The 26400-nt window shown below is 39.1% G+C and overlaps 1 protein-coding gene across 1 annotated transcript; it reads right to left on the reverse strand.

The window, feature by feature from the left end:
- Positions 1-4727: 4727 nt before the first annotated feature.
- Positions 4728-12835, reverse strand: mblac1 (metallo-beta-lactamase domain containing 1). Its single transcript, XM_073475074.1, has 2 exons — positions 12403-12835; positions 4728-5206 (listed from the first exon to the last, which is right to left on the reverse strand). Exons 1-2 carry the CDS (start codon positions 12826-12828, stop codon positions 4967-4969), a joined length of 666 nt encoding a protein of 221 aa, XP_073331175.1. The 5' UTR covers positions 12829-12835; the 3' UTR covers positions 4728-4966.
- Between the last annotated feature and the right edge of the window lie 13565 nt (positions 12836-26400).

The raw sequence follows: 26400 nt of genomic DNA on the forward strand, positions 1-26400 counted from the left end.
TGAGAGCTCTGATTGTAAAACAGAATGATTAATCATACAAAGCAAAATGGGCCTATGTATCTCTCTGAATGCCTTATAAAATTCAGCGATGAACCCATCAGGTCTCACACACTTACCATTAGGCAGCTTGGTGATTACCTTAGTTATCTCTTAGAATGTAATTTTGCCAACTAATAAATCCCAATCAGGGAGATTTTTGTTTGTTAAAATTTGATTTAGTGCAGAGGTGTCTATGTCTCCTCTTGACAAAACGTTGCTGTAAAGTCAGCAAAACATTTGTTTAATGTCTTGTCCTCAGTTAAAATACTGTCATTTTATGATCAAATCTTGAGAATACCACATGATGCCTGAATTTTTCGAAATTGTCGGGCAAAGTAATTTGTGAGACTTGTTGACCAATTCAAAATGTTTTCTTCTTTCTTCTTTAATCTTTTTTAAGGTATGTGGGCTTACGTTTCATTTATGATCTCTCTCCAAATCTGTAATCGGACATTACATTTCGAAACCTCCCCTTTTCTTCCTTATTTGGAAGGATATCACATCTCCTCTGCTTTAAATGATTCCCATAAAAATTGAGTCTGTACATTTTTTTCTTTAAGATATGAACAAAAAGAATTATCATTCAATAATGAACTTTCAAATTGCCAATTGTAGGCCCCTTCTTGTCTATCTTAAGATTGAGCTCTAATGATAAAGGGGCATAATCAGATATTATTCTGTTATTCTGTCTTTACCATTTGTGACAACCTAGAATCAATGACAAAGAGATCGATTCTGGAACATGATTTATGTTCTGCTGAGTAGAAGGAATTTTCACTATCTAGTGGGTACAAGCTTCTCCATACATCAACCAAGTTAAGATTCTTCAGGTAATTATTCATGAGAATAATCATGTCCTTCTCTTGGAGCCTCAACTAGCGATTCGACTCTCATGTGCGCCCGCAGGCGGTTAATTTGCCATGATTCTACTGGTGATGTCTGTCAAAGAGATCTATACTTGTGTCAAGGTCTTTACGTCACTAAAGGCCAAACTTAAGCCCAAATGTCATCTTTAAGCTGGACATTGCATCCATAATGTCTCTGGTGCTAGGTGACCTGTAATTAGCCCCGTGGCTTTCACCGGACCCCTTCCGATTACTGTGACCTGCTCTGGGCTGGTAGGTTGAACTAACTCTTCTTTTTCTAACTTAAGCTGACTCAGACTTAAGTATATGGGACTTTTCAAAGATTTAATGATGATGAAATTGTTTGGGGTTGAGACGAGCACTCAGTAAAACCGCTCACTCCATGCTTACCGGAAACAGCAGTCCCCTCAGTCCTTATCTTTACTGATGTCTCTGTCAAGCAGCACTCAAACATCGTTCAGTAAATGCTGAGTTTGATAGAGAGACTGAAGTAAAAGATATTAAAAAGTAACCATTGTATTTCAGCTTTTGTGTGGTCTGTGCAACTCTCAACGGAGATCAGAAAGAAGCAAGATGTTACGGCTCGCGCCGTATTCGTTAGTGTGTGTGTTTTTGTTTTGTGTTTTCTGTACAGCGTGAGAGCTCCTGTCTCCTCAGAAGATCGTGTGGCTCCCGCACCTCATTGGTTCCGCATCCCGGCGGTGGCAGAGAGGGATTGGCTGCTCCCGGAAGCGGGACTATAAGAGCCGGCAATGCCAAGAGGACGTGGTGGATCGCTATCGTGCCGGCATCTACCCAAATTGAGAGAATTTCGTATTGTGAATATTAGTGCTTAGAAATCGTTAGAGTGTGTTTGTGAGCCCGAGTGCGAGAGTGTCTGTGAGAGTGCGTGTGCTCTGGGTAAAACCAGAGCAAGAGTGTTTGTGGTTAGGGAAGCAGTAGGGGTGAGCTGCCTTTTTCTTTGCTTCAGTTTTCTCCTGTTTTTGGTTAGGTTAGGGAGTTAGGTTCAGTAATTGTCTTTTTGTTTCTTTCCTTTGTTATAGGGCTTAGATAGATTCGGACCCCGGAGTTTAGATCTGTGTTTTGTTTGTTGTTTTAGGCCTGAGCTCACCCTGAAGCCACGCTTCATCACTTGTATATAGAGCACCTATTCACTGTACATAAATTGCACTTATACCCTTGTTGTAAATAAATTGTTGTATCACATAACTCGCCTTGTTTGGGTGTCGGCTATTTATGTTAGGCTCGGCTCCCTAGGTCGAGCGTAACACAAGATGTCTCACTCCATAGCACCTCCTGTTATCAGCTCCGAAAAAAAATGTGCTTCTAACTCAGAATATCATTAAGACTTTTGCAAACAAGTTTAATGTCTTCTGGATGTATTTTGATGAGGTATATGATCTGATGCCTTCTACTGTTTTTCTGGTGCTTTCATGTTGGCGCAAGGGACACACAAGGGGCACACTTGTCCACTGGCAATGTGAACAGAGTTAATTGGCAATTATTAGTGGGTTTCCCTGCGTATAAAAGACTTGCGTATACTAGAGATAGACCGATATGGTTTTTTCAGGGCCGATACCGATACCGATTATTAGTAGTCAAGGAGGCCGATAACCGATATTTGGAGCCGATATTAATTTGCAGTAAAAGGGAAAATATTGGCCTTGATGCAGTTACATTATGTCTTAAGTCTTGAACAGCAATATCCTGCTCCTCTCTACAAGAAACTGTCAAAGACAGCTTCAGGACACACTTCATCTAACAATATGTCATTTTCTGCTGCTTGGGATCTCAATCAACATAGAAAAAGGTAAAGTAAAATAACTTGGTAGTTAAACAGCCATTATTGCCCTACAGTTTTCTCTCAGACAGACGGTGCTTTGCTGTCAGTTTCTGCATCTTCTCATGTGGCTTACACACACGCACACACACACACACACACACACACACACACTATTCTCTAGCCATCCCCTCAACGTGCTTCCCTGCAATAAAACTAACTGAATTTTACTCACACACACACACAAACACTTCTTACTTTGATCACTGACTATTTCCCTATCAATATTATCAGCAACCTTGTTTCAAGTGATTAAACCGTTAAAAACACTAAATAGCCTGCAGCATCTTCACTTTAATAATCAGTGTTTATCATAGGAACAGACAGCTGCCGCTAACGTATTGGGCCTCACAGTAACGTCATGAGTTGTACAGTTTCGCTACAGTCTGTTGAGCATCTAGAGCCAGAAGGAGGAAGCGGACCGGTGGGACTACCGGCGGGCTACGTTACTATCACGGACTATTTCCATATCGATATGATCAGCAACCTTGTTTCGAGTGATTAACAAGCACGTCTGGAGGGACTGCGAGCGGAGAGGAGAAAAAGTTTTGCCGAACGGAACCGGCGCTGTTCCTGGGGGCTTGGTTTCGAAGGTAAGTTAAGGCAGCAGACTCTCCCGAAATTGTAATAAACATCCCAGTCCTCTACACTCAACCACTACTAGTAACATTACTGTGAGCCCATTAACGTTATATAAACATAAGCGGCAGCTCTGCTCGCTCGCAGTCCCTCCAGACGTGCGTGTTAATCACTCGAAACAAGGTTGCTGATAATATCGATATGGTATCAGATCAGTCCAGTTTTATTGCAGGGAAGCACGTTGAGGTGAAGGCTGATTAGCATTAGCGTAATGTTAGTCCACCGGTCCGCTTGGCTCTACACGCTCAGCAGACTGTAGCGAAACTCTACAACTCACGTGAGCACTGTGCATGCACAGCTTTCACTGCTGATTGGCTGTTACCTGTGCCGTGGCTCTGCGTGTAACCAGAGTGTGTAACCAATCAGATGGTGCTGTGGGTGGGACAATGCTGGAGACAGAGTAGTGACAGCAGACAGAGAGGCGCGGCAGCATCAGAGCCAAAATAACCCAGTTTTAAATTGATCTCTTATCGGCCATTGGACTAAAAAAAAAAGGCCGATGCCGATATGCTTCAAAATGCCGAATATCGGCGCCGATAATCGGCCTGGCCGATAATCGGTCTATCCCTAGCGTATACACACTAATTTTGGTGTAAACATGGTATTTTAAGAGCTCATAGAAACCATTTATCCCACTATAGTGCTGCGCTCCACGGGATGCAGGGTTAGTCACAATTCCCATAGTTTCCAAAAATAGAATGGGAAGGCAGAGCATTTAGCTATTAAGCACCTCTCCTGTGGAACCACCTTCCAGTCAGGAGGCAGACACCCTCTCTACGTCTAAGAGTAGGCTTAAAACCTTTTTTCAAAGTTTATATCCTTAGCTATGCTTCCATAGGCTCAGAATACTAGGGGACTCCCCATTATACACTGAGCTCCTCTCTCATCTCCTGTTTAGACTATAGCAGTTTTGCAGCTGTTAGTATTATTAATAGTCATATGTCAATTATTATAGCTGATATTATTGTTGTGGTTGCTGTAAAAATGTATACAAACTGCTGTTTGCATTTATGTATTATTATGTAACTTGCAATTGCACTGCACCCAATATGAAACAAGTTCTCTTAGTTACTGAGCTGAAGTTACAAAACGTAGGAGCGCCGAAGAAAGAAACAAGTGACCCAGTGTAGAAGCAAAGAAGAGAGAATAGTCAAGTATGAAACTCGTGCTCATAAACAGTGCATTATCTGTACCAGATACTTGTTTCAGCCGAGTGCTCGGCTCATCCCTATTAAATATTCTCTTGAAAACAATAGGCCTACTTACATTTTAGGAAGCAGAAGGGACTGTGTGTAATTTTACTTTTAAACAGACAGCTAAAACCACAGAACTTCATTATCAGGTTTCACTTTAAAGACCATTTATTAACATGATTTCACAAATTACTGTTGTAAACTAAATGTATAACACTTTTTTGTTATGACGAGTTCAGTTTTTTGTGTTTGTAAGATGACACAGTATACACTTTGGGAACAAGTGAAGCTCAGAACAAGTGAAGCTCTCAGTACTCAAGTTGTACAATTCCACTGACAATAAAGTCAGTTCTTAATATAATCCAGTACTGATCTCCAGGGTTGGTTCTTCAGTTCCTGAGGACTCTAAATGGGAGACCATGTCCGGGTATGATGACATCCGCAGTGCATAGTGCCTCCTGCCGGCTGACCTCCTGTACTGCAGTGTTCATACTCAGATCCCGCCAGCTGTCCTCATCTGAGCAGCACTCAAATAAGTCCCCTGCAACAAGCACTGTGCCTGCTGACGTTCCCTTCACCTGGACACTGACATCTTGTCCTGTGTGGCCTGGACTTGGAATTACAGATACCTGTGGGAGAGAGGCAGAGAGAGAGAGATACTGACACTGTCAGACCCCAAAGGAAAACCAGGATAACAACACATAAAGCTACCAAGCTCCATCAAACTGCTTTTTTTAATCTCTCTTCCTCTATCTAGTGTTATAGGCCCTATTTTCAAGCCACCTGTTTCAATTGAATAGGGGGCAGTATTTCTCCCCCTTCTCAATGTTTAGTTTAAACACTTTTTGTAATTTATTTTAGATATGTAATTTGTCTCTATGCAAATTCATTATTGTAAAATGTTAAAATTGTAAAGACTGACATGGGGTTGGGGGGTTGATGATATCAGCTGCAGATGAGAAAAAAGGGCAGGGTGGTAATTAGACACATTGTTTTTATTAGAGCATGTTAGGACTGTATTATACAGTGTAAACAGTGATATCACCAGGCTAAGATACACGGTGTGAAATCTTGAGAGAGTGACAGATGGGCACAACTTGCTACTTACACAACAGTGGTACTGGGGTGAAAATAATAACAATGTGTCAGAAACTAGAAACGACACTTGTGCTGCACCCTGCACCACTATTACATCACTGAATGTGTCTCTGATTCCCCAGTAACGCTAGGAAGAGATGCGTCTCTTGGCCTCTCGCTTGATGTCAGACCATTTTGGTCAACTCCTCCAAAGTCTGTGGCTCTGAATTGTTTCTGTCACTTTCTGCCACTTCACTTGCTTCATTTTGTTGCTAAAGCTAGAACTGAAGCCCCCAAATAATACTCCTTTTCATCTGTCAGTTTGATCAGTCATTACTTTAAGTTCATAGTCTGTAAAATTACACTTCCTGTTCTTCAACAGCTTCTTTGCTTCTAACATTTCTTCTCAATACTAAACTAAATTCTGGCCTTTTATATGCATACCAGGTAATTGGGGGAGGTTTAGGGCCGTTTACAATAAATTATGGGGATGGTCAGACAGCTTGCGCACGTGCATAGAATTTCAGCATGATTGACATATATGAGGAAAAGACACGTGGGACCAAACGTTAGGGGGGTTTTATAAATCTGACGAAAAGACTGCTTATGAATATTTCCTGTTTTGTGTGTACACAGATTTCTACACCTGAATATACAGAGTTTTATACATTTAGCCCCAGATCTGCTGTGTGTTTCCACTGTGGACAGTATTCTTAAATGGCAGTGGAATTATTACCAGCCGGCTTCGGGAAACCGCTTTACTTTCCAGCAGATGAAAAACAACACTTCATAAGCAGCTGCATATATTAACTGACACACTGGGACCTAAACTGTACATTAGCCAGACTGACAACATATACAAACTGTTAACCTTATTTTCCTCTCACATTCACCATCTCTTTTCTGCTGCTTGCTCACTTTTACTTGACCACTCACTCCTTACAATCTGCCACTCTCTTTTGCTCAACCACACAATCTCAACAGTACAAACAACACACGTGTAGTTCTTTTTTACAACGTGGAATCAAGCTTCACTTTAAAAAGGCTGCAGGCAGCAAGACAAAAGACTGCTGTAAAAGCAGGAAGTTAAATCTAGTGATGGTATACTCGATTCCTTTTACTGACTCGAGTTTGTATGAGTCACTCACTAAAGTGAATCGGGTTTTCGAGTCACTTGAGTCACTTGAGTCAGTCACCCAGAGTGTGTGCCATGGAATGCGAGTTTCTCAGGTAGGGAGGGGCTCTACGAGCTGGGAGGGAGAGCGAGTGAGCTGGAGCTACTGGGTCAGTCAATTGTTCTTTTTCTGTATCAGCCTGTGATACAGCTCAGCTCAGGGCAGAAAGAAGAGGAGACAGGGGAGTTGAGTTGAAATAATGACCAGAGCCGTTGCTTCAGCCACGAAGCTAATACAGCAATTAGCTTGATACATTTACGCTATTGCAGTTAGAATAACAGTTGTGTGGCATGTCTCCTCTTTGCAGTTAGCTGGCAGTAGCAGCGGTGAGTCAGTGAACGAGTTAATGGAGACAATGACTCGTAACTCCCGAGTCAGTAAAAAGAATCTCGAGTTTTGAATGATTCGTTCATGACTCGCACATCACTAGTTAAATCCTATTTCACAGCGCAGAGGACGAGATGACTCTGACTGACTTACTGACAATCAGTATGCTGCACAGTTTTAGCTTCACCTTTTGGTATTGCATAAATGTGCCTCAATGCAAAAAACAGAATGGTACTTTGGTACCAAAAAAATTGTGAGTTGATCTACCCCAGTGCATGCACGTGGGAAATGGACTTGCATTTCTACAGCACTTTTACAGTCTACTGACCGCTCAAAGCGCTTTACAACACTTGTCACGTTCACCCATTCACACACGCATTCATACACTGATGGCAGAGCCATGCAAGGTGCCAACTGCTCATCAGGGGGATTTGGGGTTCAGTATCTTGCTCAAGGACACAGCTGTGGATTCGAACCAGCAGAACAATGTATAATTATAATTTTTCAGCTGTTTTTCTTATTTTGAGTCTTGATGGTTTTTCTCTCTGAATGCAGTGGCAGTGGCACCACCTAATAAACAGATATAGCCTGAATGCTATATATAGCATTTTTCACATATTGTCCAGGATGAGAAGCTGAATATGCTAGCCTATGTTGCTAACGTTTGACTTGTTATGCAGTGTCCATCTACTACATAAGCACTTACAGATGCAGCTGCTGCACAGATTGAATTATAAAACAAAGTCAGATTGTAGAAGTCAGACTATCACTGCAAAATTGATTAGCTGAAGTCCCCTCCCCTGCCCAGGTAAGTGCATACTGTGAGTCTGGAGGAATTGGTGCTAAAGGCTACATGTCTACAGGTTTCTGTGGCAATGCTCCAGCAGCTTAGTGATGTTTGATCTGTAGGGGTCACAGTTTGGTAAACTGGATCAAATGACAAAAAATTCCAAATGTAAAAGGCTAGGTTTCTTTTCATTTATTTTCAATAGTGCAGTTACAGCTCCTAGATATGACGTCAGAAATGTTTAATAATGCATTTATAAAGACAATAAAACAAAGATAAAATTAGCAAATAAATACTTTAAAGAAACTGCCTTTAAAACACATTAACAAAAGTAAACAAATAATTACAGATTATAATGAGGTTATGTACCTTATTTATTGGAGCCACATTTAAACAGTAATGATTTTTAAAAAGTCACCACGGTTGCAGATGGATTTGTTCTGACGTGTGCAAAAATAAAGGTCCATTGGCCGTCCAATACCATACAACAGAGTACCACTTTTCTGTGATTCATTTGTTAATCATAGACAAAAGATAATCTAACATTTCATTTGCAATCACTGCTGCATGGTCAAAAAGTATTTGCCTCTTCCCAGTCAGCAACACCTGTTTCAAGTGACCCTGTGAATATACAGGTGAAACTTGAAAAATTAGAATATCGTGCAAAAGTTCATTTATTTTTAACTTAAAAGGTGAAACTAATACATTATATAGACTCATTACATGCAAAGCGAGATATTTCAAGCCTTTATTTGTTATAATTTTGATGATTATGGCTTACAGCTTATGAAAACCCCAAATTCAAAATCTCAGAAAATTAGAATATTACATGAAATCAATAAAAAAAGGATTTTAAATACAGAAATGTTGGCCCTCTGAAAAGTATAATCATGCATATGTACTCAGTACTTGGTTTGGGCCCCTTTTGCATGAATTACTGCCTCAATGCGGCGTGGCATGGATGCTACCAGCCTATGCCACAGCTGAGGTGTTATGGAAGACCAGGATGCTTCAATAGCAGCCTTCAGCTCTAATAATGCATTGTTCGGTCTCATGTATCTTATCTTTCTCTTGGCAATGCCCCATAAATTCTATATGGGGTTCAGGTCAGGCAGGTTTGCTGGCCAATCAAGCGCAGTAATCCCATGGTCATTGAACCAGGTTTTGGTACTTTTGGCAGTGTGGGCAGGTGCCAAGTCCTGCTGGAAAATGAAGTCAGCATCTCCATAAAGCTTGTCTGCTGAAGGAAGCATGAAGTGCTCTAAAATGTCCTGGTAGACGGCTGCATTGACTCTGGACTTAATAAAGCACAGTGGACCAACACCAGCAGATGACATGGCTCCCCAACTCAACACAGACTGTGGAAACTTCACACTGGACTTCAAGCATCTTGGATTGTGTGCCTCTCCATTCTTCCTTCAGACTCCGGGTCATTGGTTTTGAAATGAAATGCAAAATTTGCTCTCATCTGAAAAGAGGACTTTGGACCACTGAGCGACAGACCAGTTCTTTTTTTCTTTAGCCCAGGTAAGATGCTTCTGATGTTGTTTGTTGTTCAGGTAACTCATGCAGTAACTCCAGCCTCAGTCCACTCCTTGTGAAGCTCCCCCACACTTTTGAATGGCCTTTTCCTGACAATCCTCTCCAGGCTGCGGTCATCCCTGCTGCTTGTGCACCTTTTTCTTCCACACTTTTCCCTTCCACTTAACTTTCTATTAATGTGCTTTGATACAGCTCTTTGAGAACATCCAACTCCTTTTGCAATGACCCTTTGAGGCTTACCCTCCTTGGGTGTCAATGATGGTTTTCTGCACAACTGTCAAGTCAGCAGTCTTCCCCATGATTGTGAATTCTACTGAACCAGACTGAGAGACCATTTAAAGGCTCAGGAAACCTTTGCAGGTGTTTTGGATTAATTAGCTGATTAGAGTGTGACACTTTGAGTCTGCAATATTGAACCTTTTCACAATATTCTAATTTTCTAAGATTTTGAATTTGGGATTTTCATAAGCTGTAAGCCATAATCATCAAAATTATAACAAATAAAGGCTTGAAATATCTCGCTTTGCATGAAATGAGACACTTTTAGCCGCCTCCATTGCTATGTAAATGACATGTGCACTGTTGTGCGACCCACAGCCGGGAGTTTTAAAAGCAGGAAACAGCTGATCACAGCTGTCAGTTCATCGCTTCATCTGCGGACGTCAAGATGAGCAACTGGAAAGCCGCTGAGATCCGGGAGATGCTAACCATCACAGCCGAGAGAATCATTAACAACCAGATCACATGGACTGTGAAAGATGGTATTTTGTACAAAAAGGTCGCCGAGGAGCTTAGCCGACGAGGCTTTTGCCGGGAGAAAAAGCAGTTGTTTTACGTCACTGTTCACGCCCAACTTCGTGCTTCACCTCACGTCACATGTTTACGACTACCCCAGTGGCGGCTTTTTTGCAAAGGAGGAATATTACACCTCCGTTTCACATAGACAAGGCAGCAGATTGCAGCCTTTACCTGACTGCAGATGTGGCGCATTTTTTATCTAAAAGGGGCTAGTGGCACCACTCCCTCAAGTGGTGAAATGTTTACAAAACAAAACAGAGTAAGAACAAAAATGGCACTTACACAGCTGATTTGAAAGCAGGGGGTGGGTCCACTAGCTCCACTGTATCTTGTGAATTAGCCATAGCGCATCAGCGTGTGTGTCTTTTGGCTGTATTCAGACCAAAACAGACCCATTCTACTCTGCCTCTGATCTGTTGTAATGCCTCTGCCAGCGTAGGTTAAGCAATGCAGGTCCTTCAGTAATCGTCAGCATCCACAGATGAAGATGCACACTCCACTGTGTTTTCAGGTATTCATGCTGCTAGTCTGATCGCGAGCTTATGTGTTCGGCCACCACAACATGGCGTTGGGCTGCGTTTCTCCAAAAGCCTTCTACTTCATCTTCACGTATCTTGTCTTCTTATTCTGTTTTTGTTGTTTAATGGTAGTTGGAAAACAGCATTTAGGCGCATTAGCATCACTTACTGGGTTGGAGTGTGGATCAGGACGGTTATAATCTCGTCAATTAACATGCTCTCACCATATGAGAGTCAGACATATTGGTCGTATGAGTGTGTGCATCAAAACCGTGATGTCAGTTTGGGACAAATGCATGAACCGTTACACCCCTAATCTGAGCTGTTGAATTAAACTCTCTTTTCCCTCACATATGTCCTGTAGTGCTGCTGCCGTGTTCACCCTGTGGTTCTCCTTGTGGTTCACCCTGTGGTTGTTCTTGTGGTTCACCCTGTGGTTGTTCTTGTGGTTCACCCTGTGGTTGTTCTTGTGGTTCACCCTGTGGTTCTCCCTGTGGTTCTCCCTTTGGTTCTCCCTGGCTATGCAGCTGCTCCCTGCCTGCAGATCCTCTCATACTCCTCCAAAATAACTTGGTATTTACAGCTGTCTTTATCTAAACATGTCTTCACACAAGTTTGTCGATCATTTAGCCGAGAACCAATGTATTGTTGTTACACATAGCTGCCACGGTTACCCATCCCTTGTTCTTAATATTTGTTTTAATCAAATCGTTACCGAAAACAGTTGTTACAGCCTCTGTAAGACACCTCAGTCCAAATTTGTTTGAATTTTTACTCACATGAAACTACAGTGTCAGGCAGACACAACCTCAGGTTTTGTACAGCATTTTGCCAAATAAAAAAAGCAAAAACAAATGGAATGATGCCCTGCGCCATTTCTTTCATCTTGTTCTGAGCCTAGTTCAAAAGCAGCTTTTTTCATTTTGTAACAAGTTAAGTTAGAGATGATAGCATTAGGTTTAATTAAATGTGTATGACTGATATTCTCACTTTCTTGGTAAGTGTGGTTAAGACCAAAGCCCCATTTCCTCAAAGCATCTTATAAGGACAGTTCAGGTTTTTTGAAGTGGGGTTGTATGAGGTCCCCCAGAGCAGCAGCTGGAGTGTAAGAAGCTAATGTACAGGGTGGAGAGGGTCTAACTTTTACTATCTGACTTCAGTCTGTGCAGCAGCTGGAGTGTAAGAAGCTAATGTACAGGGTGGAGAGGGTCTAACTTTTACTATCTGACTTCAGTCTGGGCAGCAGCTGCAACTGTTAATGTTTATGAAGTAGATGGACACACTGCATCACAAGGCTAACGTTAGCTACTCATGCTAGCATATTTGGCTTTTTCTTCATAGACAATTTATTTCGTTTTCCACTTGTTCTTAATGTGATGTTCCTTTTAAAATGTGATAATGTAAAGTGTCTTTGAGTATTATAAAAGCGCTATGTAAACATACATATGTATTATCATTATTATTAGCTAGGGCGCGAGCTCTGAAAGGTATGTTTATGCTAGAACACAGTTAGCTCTTCTCTACACAGTGATACAAGACTCCATCGAAATCCCTAGTGTTTGTTGTGTGGATACGACAAGTGTGAAATTACAGATACTTACATGCTCATCAATTGTATAAGCTTGTCCCTCTGCCATCTGGTTGATACGATATGTGTCCCCCTCACTAATATCATATCCTACAATTATCACTGCTGTTGGAAAAAGACTCAGATTTCCTACGTGGTCTGAGTGTCCGTGAGTGCACACGACCATGTGAATGTCTCCCGGTTCCAGACCCCTCTCTTTCAATGTCTCTTTGAGAAAGTCTCGGTCCCACGGTCCACCGGTGTCCACCAAAATAATCTTGGGTCCCGTTATGAGCGTGATGGTACCGTCAGCCCTAAAAGTCCCGTCGGTCTGAGGGATACAGTATCCGACTTTAAGGACAGACACGGAGTACGGCACACCGAAGAAGTCCGATTCAGACTGTGATAGAGGGACTGTACGAAATTGGCCATGGGCTTCTTTGCTGTCTGTGTCCATCATGCGAGGAAAGTTCACATGAAGTGTCACTAGTCATCTCAAGTGTCACCAGCCATCGTAACTTTATAGTTGCATACTGCCCCCTAATGCATGGGAGTGTAGCCTGTAATGAGACTGACTGAAAAACAATCTACATTGACCTACATTTTCAGTTGTGTTAAATGTTACTAGATTTGGTATCCACTTTACAGTGGTTTTGGATTGGGTCTTCTTGTCAAATATAAATTCACACACACAAACGTGGGGCCGTCCATTAGCCTATTCAAAACTACAATTGATCATTATTTGATTATTTAAAACGGCAGTTTGGCATTTTCGGCAGTCTGACGTTCCATTGAAATTACCAGCATTCAGCTGTTCATAACTGAATGGTATAAGTTTAAAACCTGACCAAATATGATAATGATCATTTGTTTGTAATTACTTTGTAACCAGCCTTTACCAATAATGCATTGTTTAGGTACTAAACAATAACCAAAAAGGTCCGCTAATCATTAATAATCAGTTGAAACTGTATTTTGGGTGGGCCAGTGCAAAATTAAGTGGGCCATCTTTCCCAGAAAAAAAGAACTTATAAAAACTTAGAAGTAGAAAAAAGGACAAACATAGACAAACTGAAAAAACTGCGACAATCTTACATTCTGCATTACAAAGGCAATAACAGCAAAACATTGCCTATAGGCTACAACATGCTCAACCAAAGAGCTCAGTCTATAAAGGCTGTACACAACAGTATAGACAAAAACCTGTCTATTATATCCTAATTCAGGCTAAAATATATATATACACTAGCAGAAAGAACAGCGCATTGCCTCTACAGTGCATGGCACTGTTAATGAACCAATTTATTGCACAAAGTGACAAGACATAAAACCGAACAGCAGAGAAGGTGTCAACATACTGCATGACAACATACATCAGACAGAAATCACACATGTAACACATCATTACAGCCATTGTTGTTTCAGTACCTTGGTCAGCTCATGAATTACAGCAAATATGCACGCAGCTCTCACATACAATGAAATCTGGTTGAAATGTAACTTCTGTACGAAAAAATTAGTAACTAATTTTAAATAAATAATGTAGCCTTTTAACAGTAGGCCTATGTGGCTAATACACATTACTTCATGTGAAATCCCTTCACGAGCAAATATGAAGCAACCAAAAATGAATTAAACAACAGGCTTACCGTTGTTATTTTCATGGCCTTCATAGCCTAGGTTTAGTGTTGAATATAGAGTTTATTTCATCATAGTCCAAACAAGTGCATAATAGGTGCCTGGTTCACAGCCTTGATCTTGCACAACAGCAGGACGCAGCTGCTCTGGACGATTTTGGATCCGTGGATTATATTTGCATATGAACTTGAACAGTTCGAGAAAGTTTCCTTTATTGAGAGTGTCTACACTTTCCCTGTGTCCAAGTAGGGGGATGTCCTGCTTGGCACAAAACAGTACAATATCCAACATGACTTTTAAATGGTCCTGATTCCTCTTAATAAATGAATAGTCCATGGCATCACGGTTCATTTGATTGAACACATTTCCCCGGCCTGCAGTTTGGTTGGCCCTGTAGCTCTGAAACCTGTGAGAAATTAAATAGTTTTGAATTCAGTGATCATTGTATGGTACAGAACATATCAGGATGTGAGAGGAGGGGAGATTCCCCTTTATGGTGTAAGGGTCAAAAAGTCATATGAGGGGCAATTCTCTTTGTCTGAGGTGTTTACAGGAAGGTAGATAGGATAACATTTACTGTCCAATGGGAAGATGATTAATGACTGTCGTAAAAGTATGTAACCCCTATTCTGTTCTGTTCTGTATTTAAGTTGGAAACACTTGGAAGACTGCAGAGAACACTGGGTCTTCTCTCCATGCTGCATGTATTAAAGAGCTCTGATTCATCACGCTAAAAGTCTAAAATTCTTTGGAGAATTAGCAACTCTCTAGCTCAACAAGGACAATTTCCCTAACACTAGCCCATCTTGTGTTTTTTCGCATGCCTGATGCAGGTGCTTCAAGTCCACAAACCCTTCTCTCGCAAATGGGCCATCAGCTCTGCTGTGGAAATGTCTACACAGCTTACAGAAAATGCATCTTTATTTACACTGTATTCCAACCAAGCAAACTGTCCAAACCACTTTGATGAGAAAGACCTTGATTTTCCATTCCTGCAAGGCACAAAATCCCCCCCTTTTAACACTGGGTCTGAGTACTTTGTTATATGTTACCTATACATAACAGTCTTATTTCAAAACTTTCAAATATGACATTAGAGGTGCTATTTGTAATTAAAAGATGATTTTTGAGTCTCATTCCCAGCTCCTCAAAAACTGATACTTTGGCAATGCAGGACGGGTCGACCGCCATCACGAGGTGTCATTATTTGACTAGTCTATAACACTAGATTGTTCATATAGTGTCTCTTTTCGGTCTGCAGCAACTGTGTGCATTGCCTGTTTGTCTCCTGTGTTACAGGCATGCAACCCTGAGTCCAGCTTCAGGTGTCCTGTTCATCTACAGATGGAAAGGTTTTCTAATGTGTTCTCTGTAGATACTTTCTGTTTCTGTTTGATCTTAATCATCTCCTCCCAGCTTAAGCCACACCCTCAGCAAACAACAGCATAAAACAAGACACTAGCTAAAATACTCAGATAAAACATATGCAGGAGTGACCTGCTGACATCAAAAGTACCTGAGCTTCCTGAGGAAAATTAGCCTGAACTGGGCACTTTAAATATGGCATTGGTGTTGTTTTTCCGTTCCAGCCTATCATCCACAATCACACAGAGGTACTTATAAGAGGAAACCACCTCAGTGGTCTCATCGACATCAGCTAACTGATTGGCACATGTTTTTTATTACACTGTTTTTATTTTCCACTGGAGGTGGAGTAGAGTTTCCAGTCTTTGTTGAGGATTTCAAAGCAAGCATAAAATGTATTCAGCTCATTTGGCAATGTTACTTCTCACATGATGCTCCTGCTTTTGTTGCCTGTGACATTTTAAATCACCTGCCACATATTTTCAGTGATGTTGGTGTTAAAGTCCTCTCTGACTCCTCTTTGCCTCCTTGATGCCAGCATTCAGTCTTGCTCCGGTGCTGTTTTTATGGTTCCTTGTCACCTGACTGAAAGGCAGCTTTTTTGGCTCTGGATAGAGCCCATACCTTTCCATTCATCCAGACCTTCTGGTTGGAGAATGATATTACTGCCTTTGTGATCACCACGTCATCAACATATTTGCTGATTTCCTCTCTTCCTTGTGTGGTCCCAAACAACACTGAAGATGTGGCTCCTGCAGTAACTGCTGCACTATCTATATAAAAATATTGCAGAGAGATAACCGATGTTACTAACTCTGTCTGTAATAATTCTTTGTTTCTGGATAATCATATTGTGGGAGGCAGTTTAGACCATATAACTCAGTTGTTGTAGGCAATTTAAGGTCTTCAGTTCAAATTTAGGTAAGTCAGTTCAGTTTAGACATTTGGTTGTTAAAGTGTGTTGCAAGAGTGACTGCCGCAATAAAAAATGTTTCCTGGTAAGGCTAAAGTCTCAAGTTCAGACATGAATGAGGAAGTCACCTGTTACTGCTTCACAGATAGACAAAGGACACATTTCAGGCAGCAGGTAAGTTATTTTAATCAACAGCTGTGAAATATAAATCACAGTTTTGTGTAGGCCTGTTTACGGTTTACTGAAAGCTCTTGATCTATAAATTAAGAATGACCGGTAAATATTTGTGTTGGAAAGTACTTTATCGTTCATTGTTCATTGTTCATTGTTCATTGTTCATTTATTTGGATCTCCATTAGCTTTGGCAAAGCCATTGCTATTCTTCCTGGAGTCCATATCCAGCACAATAATCTTTTCACTGCAGTACACAAACACAGAAAACACATCACACAGCACAAACACACACACACACACACAAAAACAAAACAGAAAAAAAAAAAGATCTACAAAACAAAAATAACATTCACATATTATAGGACCTAATTCAAATTAACAGTACCTCCTCAATGTAGCTTTTAACATAATTCTTAAATAGTCCAATGGTCAGGTATATCAACATACGTTCGACATAATTCCATTATATTACATTTGCAAAAATAGATTTTAAATCATACTAAGTGATTGTACCAAGTAGCCTCTGCTAAACATCAACAGACACCGAGAGCTGTTTGGCTAACAGATGCTCTTTCAGTAGTTCTTTAAATCTGTATTTGTTGTTCTCTTGAATAATATGTCCTGGCAGAGCATTCCATAAAACCATGGCTCTGTACATTACCATACTTTTCATCTTGTTTGTTTTCACTTTAGGTAGAATAAATCTACCTTCTGTAGCATGCCTTGTATTGTAACCATGTTCCTCCGAACTGAACGACAGACATTTGTATAAAACCCTTGGCAGTTTAGATACAGATATTTTTCTAATAAAAGTAAGTAATGAGGCAATAAATCTGTTCTTTACACTCAACCAAGCAAGACAGTTGTGCATTTTACTGACATTAGTTCGATATGGACAACAAAGTAAACATGGTGCTGCCTTATTCTGAGCTATTAGCAGTTTCTTTATAGATGATGTGGCAGCGCACGACCAAACCTCTGAGCAATAATCTAGGTGTGATAACACAAGACTTTTAATGACACTTCCCCTTACGTTTAAGGTAGAAAATCCCAGCATCTCCTTATGGTCGAAAGACTCTTGCCCATTTTATTTATTACTTTCTCAATTTGTTAGGCCATGTTAAGTTATTATCAAATATTATTCCCAGAAGTTTGGTTTCTTGCACTTGTTCTACAGCCCCATCATTTACGTATATCCTCAGTTTTGGCTTGTTCCTTAACATCGTTTTTGTCCCAAATACAATGCTATTTGTTTTAGCGGTGTCAAGAACTAATTTATTGTTGGTTATCCATATCACCACTGCTTGATGTTCCTGATTTAGAACACTACTAAGTTCATCAGCTGTGGGTTTTGCTGTGTATATTGTCGAGTCATCTGCATACATTGAAATTTGATTGTTCCTATGATGGTTGTTAAAAATTGATCATGACAGCTCATGTTTAAAATCAGTGAGATTAATAAGTCCAAAATGACTTTATGTAAAACGTTTGTTTTTTTGATTACCAGCATAACTTACATATGTTCACTTTGGTTCATTTAAAAATTGGTCTAATTGGTTTAATGATATTCTAGATCTTAAAGCCCATACAAGTGGGAAAAGGGCTTCCTAATGTCTGTTCCAAACTCCAGATCTTGGTTTGAGTTATTATTAATTATAATGAACTATTGTTATTATTAATTGAGTGATTTATAAATACTAGTGTACTGTATTGGCACATGAACAGGGCTTGAAATCTATCGGCATTAGTGTGGACTGGCCACAGGGGGCACCAATATGAATATACTTTGTGATCACAACAGACAATTTACTTTAATGTTACTTGCTTTTACCAGCTGCATGTATCTCAGCCAACACCGGATGGACAATGGCAGCGAACATACCAAATTCTTCAGAGACCCTGACTAAACCCACACTCACCAAGAAGCAGGTATAATTGTTGTATGATGGCACCTTACTACATGTTCCTCTATATAATGCAATCAAATATATTTATAGATTATGAATTACTATTGACATGACCTCACACCTCTGAAAATAGTAAAAAGAAAAAGTATAATGCTTTAATTACAGGCCACAAATTAGGCTACCATGTAAATTTGTTGTACATACACAAAACCAATGCTGCTTGCTGGAAGCTCCTATATATATAAGAACCTATATATTCTTCACATTGGGCATGTAAAGAGTCAAACTTGTGTGGCACATTCACTAAGTTTGACCCTGGTGCAGTCTGAACATTTTCTATACTCTAAGGTAAAAATGATCCACCTTCACTGAACCCCTAAAAAAAAGAAGCTTAAATGAATCTTAAAGCTCAGATCCATTTTGCTTAAAGAACATCAGTCATTTATCACAAACTTTGTGAATACATAATAATAATAATAATAATAATAACACTACTTTTAATTTTAATAATTCTAACAATACCATTAATTGCAACAATCTCATTATTATATACATCACCATCTTCAGCACCATCAACATTAAATTTTCATTATGATGTATCTAAAATTAATGATATTAATAACATATTATAATGTGGTCATATATTAAAAACTAAAGTGACAGTATAAGATAATAATAATAATAATAATAATAATAATAACAATAATAATAATAATAATATGATAAAATGGAAGAGAAAAAAAAAAAAAACATGGCAAATATATAATATATATTATAATATATAATAATAGACTATAATTATTTCACCGCAATGATTAAATAGGTATATAAGTTAGCAAATAGATAATGTATATTAATATAGAAATAATATTACAACTATAATATAATAAATTATAACAATAACAACCAAAACAAGATTATTAATAACAACATTGTTATTAATAATATAGTCATTGATGTTATTTATGAACTACTTTCCCTTATTTTAATTCCATGTGTGTATGTATGGTTGTGTGTTGTATGAATGTATGTTTGTTTTCAACTGGTGTGTATGTTAATTATGATTGATATGAATTATAAACTAGCCTATTGCTATAGCTATAGAGGTTTGCCCTACCAGACAGACTTAACTTAATGTTTTGTTTCACAGCAACAGCAATAATATGCATTATATTACTAATAATAAGCAAGTACTCTTTAAATACTTTTAGTATTTTTTGCAAAAAATGTATGTCATAATTTTAAATTACTATGATACCACAACTAACTACATTGAACAATCAACAATCTTACCTTTTGTCACCAGTGTTCTTGGCTTGTTATTAAAGAACTAAGTATGTAAATCAAAAGATTATTAAAAACTTAACTGTGTGATGTATTTACCCCTCAATACCAAGCCTCTATTCTTATTCCTCTGTGCTTACATTTGTATATATAAAATTACACACTAAATTGCAGGATTGAATCTGTATGTGGAGTACAATTCATAAGGGTCTCTGAGTTAGTTATTGAGCAGCTTTTATATAAGTTTTGATTTCATTGTGCAGTTGCTTTTATGGAGTCCTCTCTCTATAAGGCTGTGGATTAATTTGTAGTAATCACATTTTATATTCTTTTTACATAGTCTAAAGCTCTCGAGAAAACCAGTACTTCCAGCTCGGAACCATGGAATAAACCCTCCCTCAGTAAAACCCAGGTGAACTAATATCACATAGCATGAGGATGACATGAAAATTGATAAATTCATAAAAACATTTCAGTTTTCACTGAAAAGGTGTCTTTTCATTCTGCTCTTGCAGATTAAGGATTTTGAAGGATTATCAAACAGTTGCCCGCTTTGGAGTTTACCTGCAAAAAAGGTAAATGTGTGGTTACAATCTGCTAATGGATGGAGGAAAGTGAAATGGAATGACAGAAAGGAAGACCCAGGATGAAGCCACAGGATTACCATACTTTCTGTGTTTTCTTTCTTTTCAGCCTGATCTAAAGCCAGTGCTGAGTCTGACAGAGTGCCTACAACTTCTTCAGAAACTGGCAGATGAGGTGGACAACATCAGCCAGGTAATTGCAATTAGCCCCACTCCACTCCTGAAGTGCAGACTCTGGTTTTAAAAGGTGCTATTTAAGAAAAAAAAGTTACTTACTTACTTACTTACTTGAGGCATATGTTATTGTGCTGTTAATCAGTCAAATTACAATACTGCTGTACTTTAGATTTTTAACAATCCATGCCAACTAGATGGTTTTTCTATGCCATTAATTATAGATATATTCTTTGAGTGAATCATCGGGATTCTAATTGATTCAATCATGAGGACAAAATTGCTTTAAACCTAATACTTGTCAAGTCAGCATACAATCTCAGAGGAGGCACTGCCTGGAAGGCCCAGTTCATGGTAAACAACAATCAAAACTCAAACTTAATAGTCTTTGAGAGATGCTGCCAAAAATGAAGCGCACAAAGAGAAGACAAATTAACTGTTAGAATGTACAATCAAAACATCCTAAAAATCTATAGCTAATCTATATATATAGTATAGTATATATATAGTCATATATATATATAAGCCACATTATATATATATATATATATATATATATATATATATATATATATATATATATATATATATATATATATATATATATATACAGTATATATATATATATGATGTGGCTTTTTTTTAAAAAAGGATTTACAAAAAAAACTCTTTAATGTAAAAGTGAAAACAGATTTCTACAAAGTAGGGTCAATTAATTAAAAATATATAATGCAAAATAAGTGATTCATAAGTTTTCACCCCCTTTAAGTGACTGACCTAATTCAACGGAGGTGGAGTGCAATGAATGTGTCTCAAGTGATTATAGTATTAAGACATGTGTCTGGAAGGTCCAGTCCCTGGTTAATTTGTATTCTTGGCTACAATTACACCAACAAAAGAACACTCCAAGTAATTCCGTGAAAAGGTTATTGAAAAGTATAAATCAGGGGATGGATACAAAACATTTATAAGTCACTGCACATTCCCCTGCATTCAGTGAAATCCATCATTAAGAAATGGAAGGGATTTGCCGGGGGGCAGCCCATCCTCACAAACTGAGTGAAACTGCATACAACTTTTGACTACATGCTATGTTTGGCGGACACCAAAACATACCATCCCGACCATGAAGCATGGTGGTGGAAGTATCATGCTGTGGGGATGCTTCTCAGCAGGCCCTGGAAGGCTTGTATCACATATATCACAAATGAATGTAGCAAAATATAGGGAAACCCTGGAGGACAACCTGATTCAGTCTGCAAGAGAACCAAGACTTGGGAGAGGATTTGTTTTCCAGCAAAACAATGACCCGAAGGATACAGCGAAAGCTACACAGAAATGGTTTAAAAACAACAAGGTGAATGTTCTGGATTGGCAGAGTCAAAGCCCAGATGTCAATCCAATTGAGAATTTGTTGCTGGACTTGAAAAGGGCTGTTCACGCTCGATCCTTGTGCAACCTGACAGAGCTTGAGCAAAATTGCCAAAAACAATGGAATAAACTGCAGTGTCCACATGTGGAAGCCTGATTGAGACCTATCCACACAGACTCAGTGCTGTGATTGCAGCCAAAGGTTCATGTACTAAATACTGACTTGAAGGGGGTGAATACTTATGCAATCACTTATTTTAAATGAGATTTTTTTAATTAATTTACATTACATTGTAAAAATCTGTTTTCACTTTGACACTAACTTTATAAATTTGTGGTCAAAAAATCCAAATTATATTGCCCATGATTGCATTTATAAAAACAATAAAAGGGGAAATAATTAAAGGGGTGAATACTTTTTATAGGCACTGTACATTCATGTTTACTAGGAAGCAGTTGTGTGTCTTTTTTGGTGATACTGCATATCTAATACCTATACTACCATCACCTGTCAGTGGAATAGTGTGACACCAGTGGCAGACTGCATATACTTGCTTGGACTTGGATGTGGATGTACTTTCTGGATGTGGATGTTCTGGAAACACATAAAACAGGCATCCACTCACAGAAAAGCTTCTACATAGTGCTGCTATAGATGAAAAAGTCCAGGGAATCTCTTAAAAATATAATTATTGCTGGCAGCATTTTAACATTTGTTTTATTCTCTACAGTTTTTTAACTGTCATCCACAACCTCATATTCTAAATTAATCTCAAATATATAGTCAAAACGTTGTATTGAGCCTTTATGTATGATAGGCTAACAAACAAAATATGCTCACTTTTTATTTATAATTATAGCTTTAGAAATATGTATGCAAACATATACTTATAATTTAAATCAATAAAATGTAAGGGGCAGAAAATAGCATTTACCCTAATGAAGGAAGCCAGTACTGGTTGATTTAAAAAAAACACACACAAATTTCTAGATCCTGTCTATCATCACTTTACAATTTCAGAATAGACACATTTGAATTATGAAAACATATAATTCATATCCATTTCCATCTTCTCTTAATCTAGGTGAAGTGTGGTAGTAAGAAGGCTATACCAGAAGAGAGCACCAAAGATCCAGGCAGCCTGGAGATCAGCAGGAGTCTGATCCTACAATGGGCCAAGGAGATGGAACAAAACATGGTCCTTAACCCTTGCTAAATTCATGAATTCCCCTTATTATCTTTTCTGCCGTCTTTATCTTCAATTGTATACATCAATGACACGGTGTTTTCACATGTTAAGTATCCAATAAATCTAGAAATGATTCCATTCATAACCAAGTGAATGATAAATGATGTAATTTTCCAATCATATACACTGGAGATTTTACTAGTGACCAGGTCTCCATGATGGAGACACATCTTGTTGACATCAGATTTGTGACTGAACTACAACACCTCATTTGAAATGGTCAATAATGGGACACTGCCTGAATATCAAACAGTATTAGGCCATTCTTAGATAGATGATTGTATGTCTCGGAAAACAAAGTATTCTCATTATTCTATTTCCAGGTGAAAAGGGAAACCAAGCCAATGGATGAAAAGACGCTGAAAAGAAGAGATGTTCCAGGAGAGAGAGAGAAAACTAAGCTTGAAAAATACAACAAGCTTCAACAGTGGGCAGTGGAGCTCAAGAATATCAAGGAGGTGAGTTTGTGTGTGTGTGTGTGTGTGTGTGTGTGTGTGTGTGTGTGTGTGTGTGTGTGTGTGTGTGTGTGTGTGTCTGTCTTTTCTCAAATAGCCTACTCTTAGGTACTCTCTTATCCAGATGAGATTTTTTAAAGTTTTTTTTAAGTCAATTGGTACTGAGTAGGACTAACATAATTCGGTCTGTACCCTTAAAAGTACAGAGTTCGCAGCTTTTTGAAGGAGAATATAAGGCCCTCAGCATCAAGTCAAGAGTTGATTTTGGTTGCCTGCCCTCTTGCCAAGGCTAATTCATCCTGCACATCCAGCAGGGGAACTATTTAGTGGCCTGCTATCAGCGGGCAGCTGAGCCAAGCCTAAACCATATAACGGGATTTGGGGGGAGACTAAAGAAGGAGAAATGTTGGAGCTTGTCTGGTCTGGTGGACCAATTCTGCCCCCATCTCAAGAGGGTCCTCACCATGGTACTCAGAATGGGGCGGGGCTGGAAGTCTAACCACACCTTGTCACTGCTCTGATTGGATGACCTTTCCATTCCCAAATTGCACTCAAAATCAATTTAGCAAGAACCAATAAAACCAAAAGGAGTAGAAGAACAGAAAGAAGAGAGCTATGTTGTGGCTGTGACACCAAAGATGCTCAATAACAAAGGAAATGATTCCTCAGTGTGCATCTTGTTTTCGGAACAATCTCTGGTGACATAAGTAATCAGTTTTAATAAAAATTAGTATGCAAAAGATTGTTCTACACAAAGTAGATGTACTTCTGTTTCCTCTGATGATCACAGGATATAAAGAAAAGAAAAAAAGAAAGAAATTGTGGTTTGGGATAAAACAACTTTTAGTCAGCAGGAAGCCAGCAGTAACTCTTGACGTGCTGCTGCATAAATGTCCGATCACCACCTGACGCTTTGTGTATTATCTTGTGGTATTAATAATGACTTAAAATAATGACCAAAAGAACAGGACTCAACATGTAACTTGCTAAAGTCGCTACAGCTGCTAGTATGAGGAATATTATATGCCAAGTTTAGTGCCTGTGGTCTGTCTGCTGAGAAGAAGAACCTCATGGAAAAATTTTCGTTGTATAAACAAACAAAATTCGTTAAAGCCAGTCATTTGGCATTTTCAAAGTCACTCTATGAAGCTGAGGCGGATTACTCTGTAAGCACTCAGAGGCTGCTGGTGTGAGTTTGAGCCATCTGTCATTCCTCGGTTACAGTTATCAGGTCAGTTTCTCTCCTCTCCACCTCGTCAGCAGGTTCAGTGGTCAGAGAGATGGCCTGCTGCAGGTTTACCACCAGGTTAGACTCACTGTCACCTGTTGGAGTTTCAGCACTCGGAGATGCTGCTTGGCTCTATGCATCTCTTTGTGTTCTGAACTTGACCTGGCCTCTCCACCTATTAAAGATCAAGATTCAACACATCCTTTTGGGGTCCTTAGTGATTTGAATTAAGTGGCTTTGTGTTTATCAATTACAATAAGCTTTAGTGTGTGTTTTCCACAGGCCCCCGCACAAACAGCTGCTACATATATTTTGAGAAGGTAAGCTGTACGCCTTAATTGGGTTCCAGGAATTAAACCCTCACATGCATTGATATTTCATCCTTTTTGGTCTTAATTTCTTATTTCTTTATTTAAATGAGTGCTAAACAGGTTCTGTTTTATTCTACACCGATTTATTTTTAACCATGTATTACCCCAAATGTGTTAAAAAAAAAAAAAAATCATCTATCTATCATGCCCACTGGACAACCAGAGGTGGAGGCTAGAAATCCAAACTGAAATGGCCTGTAGTTCTTCCAAGTACTAGTGATGTCACTGGTTCTCGGAAGGACGCCAGATTTGCTCATTGGTATGTCCCTCAGCATTTACTAAATTCCAATAGATAAAGATTAAGGTTGGAAAAGTTACTCTTTAATATGTGGGCAGATGAAACTACAGCAATCCTACAGGATCTTTTTGAGTGTACAGACTGGAAAATGTTGAGAGATGCTGCCATCTCTCAACATTTGAAAGATGGCAGGTTCCCTGTTGGAATATACATCTTCAGTGGCATTTAAAGCATTTAACTGATGAACAGTGCTATGACTTTAATTTTGAAGTAGGCTAGTCACAGTAAATGCTATGTAGTTAACACTTACCTCCTGCTCCTTAAGTTTCAGCTTGAATTTGAAAGTGTCTGTCTAGATGCACCATTGCAGGAATCTTAAGAAGTCTTGCTTAGCAATGCAGAGATTGTTTGAAAGGCGGTTTAATTTTATAGTGCCCTTCTTGAAGCTGAACAGACAGGGCCAGCTCTAGCCCATTTGGTGCCCCAGGCGAGATTACTCCCCGCCGCCCCCCCAAAAAGAAAAGAAACCATCATACAACTGAATGACAAAATCTGAACCATCTGAACACTCACAACAGTTTTATTTGAACAACAATGAACTTTCAAGTCACTCTTTCCAGCATGTGTTTCAACTAAATTCTACACGCCTGGACTTCCTTGCAGCAAAGGCATCTATTGTGTCATTAAATGACAAGTGCCTAGACACCTATTAATCCTTCAGTAAGGTCACACAGTGATTTACAAATAACAGCACATCGGGCAATAAACACATCTGAAGCATAAATTATGAATAACCATAGTATTGTTCAGTAATGTGACTGCAGCTGTAACATGCAATTACATAACTCACCTGCTTCAAGCTGACTTTCATGAGGTGCGCTGCTGCTGCATGACGCCTGACTTGTAGCTGTATTCAAACAGTACATCCATACTGTTAAGTTTGTTGTGTCATTTTACTTCATTTAATAAATTAATAAGGTTTGATAGTAAAGTAGGTACTGTAAAGGGTTTGGTTTGGACCCAATAGCAGCACAAAGACAGGCAGGTATCGTTGGTAACAAACTTTATTGGCACATGTGC

This window comes from Pagrus major, chromosome 10 (genome assembly GCF_040436345.1).
Source record: "Pagrus major chromosome 10, Pma_NU_1.0".
NCBI lineage: Eukaryota > Metazoa > Chordata > Actinopteri > Spariformes > Sparidae > Pagrus > Pagrus major.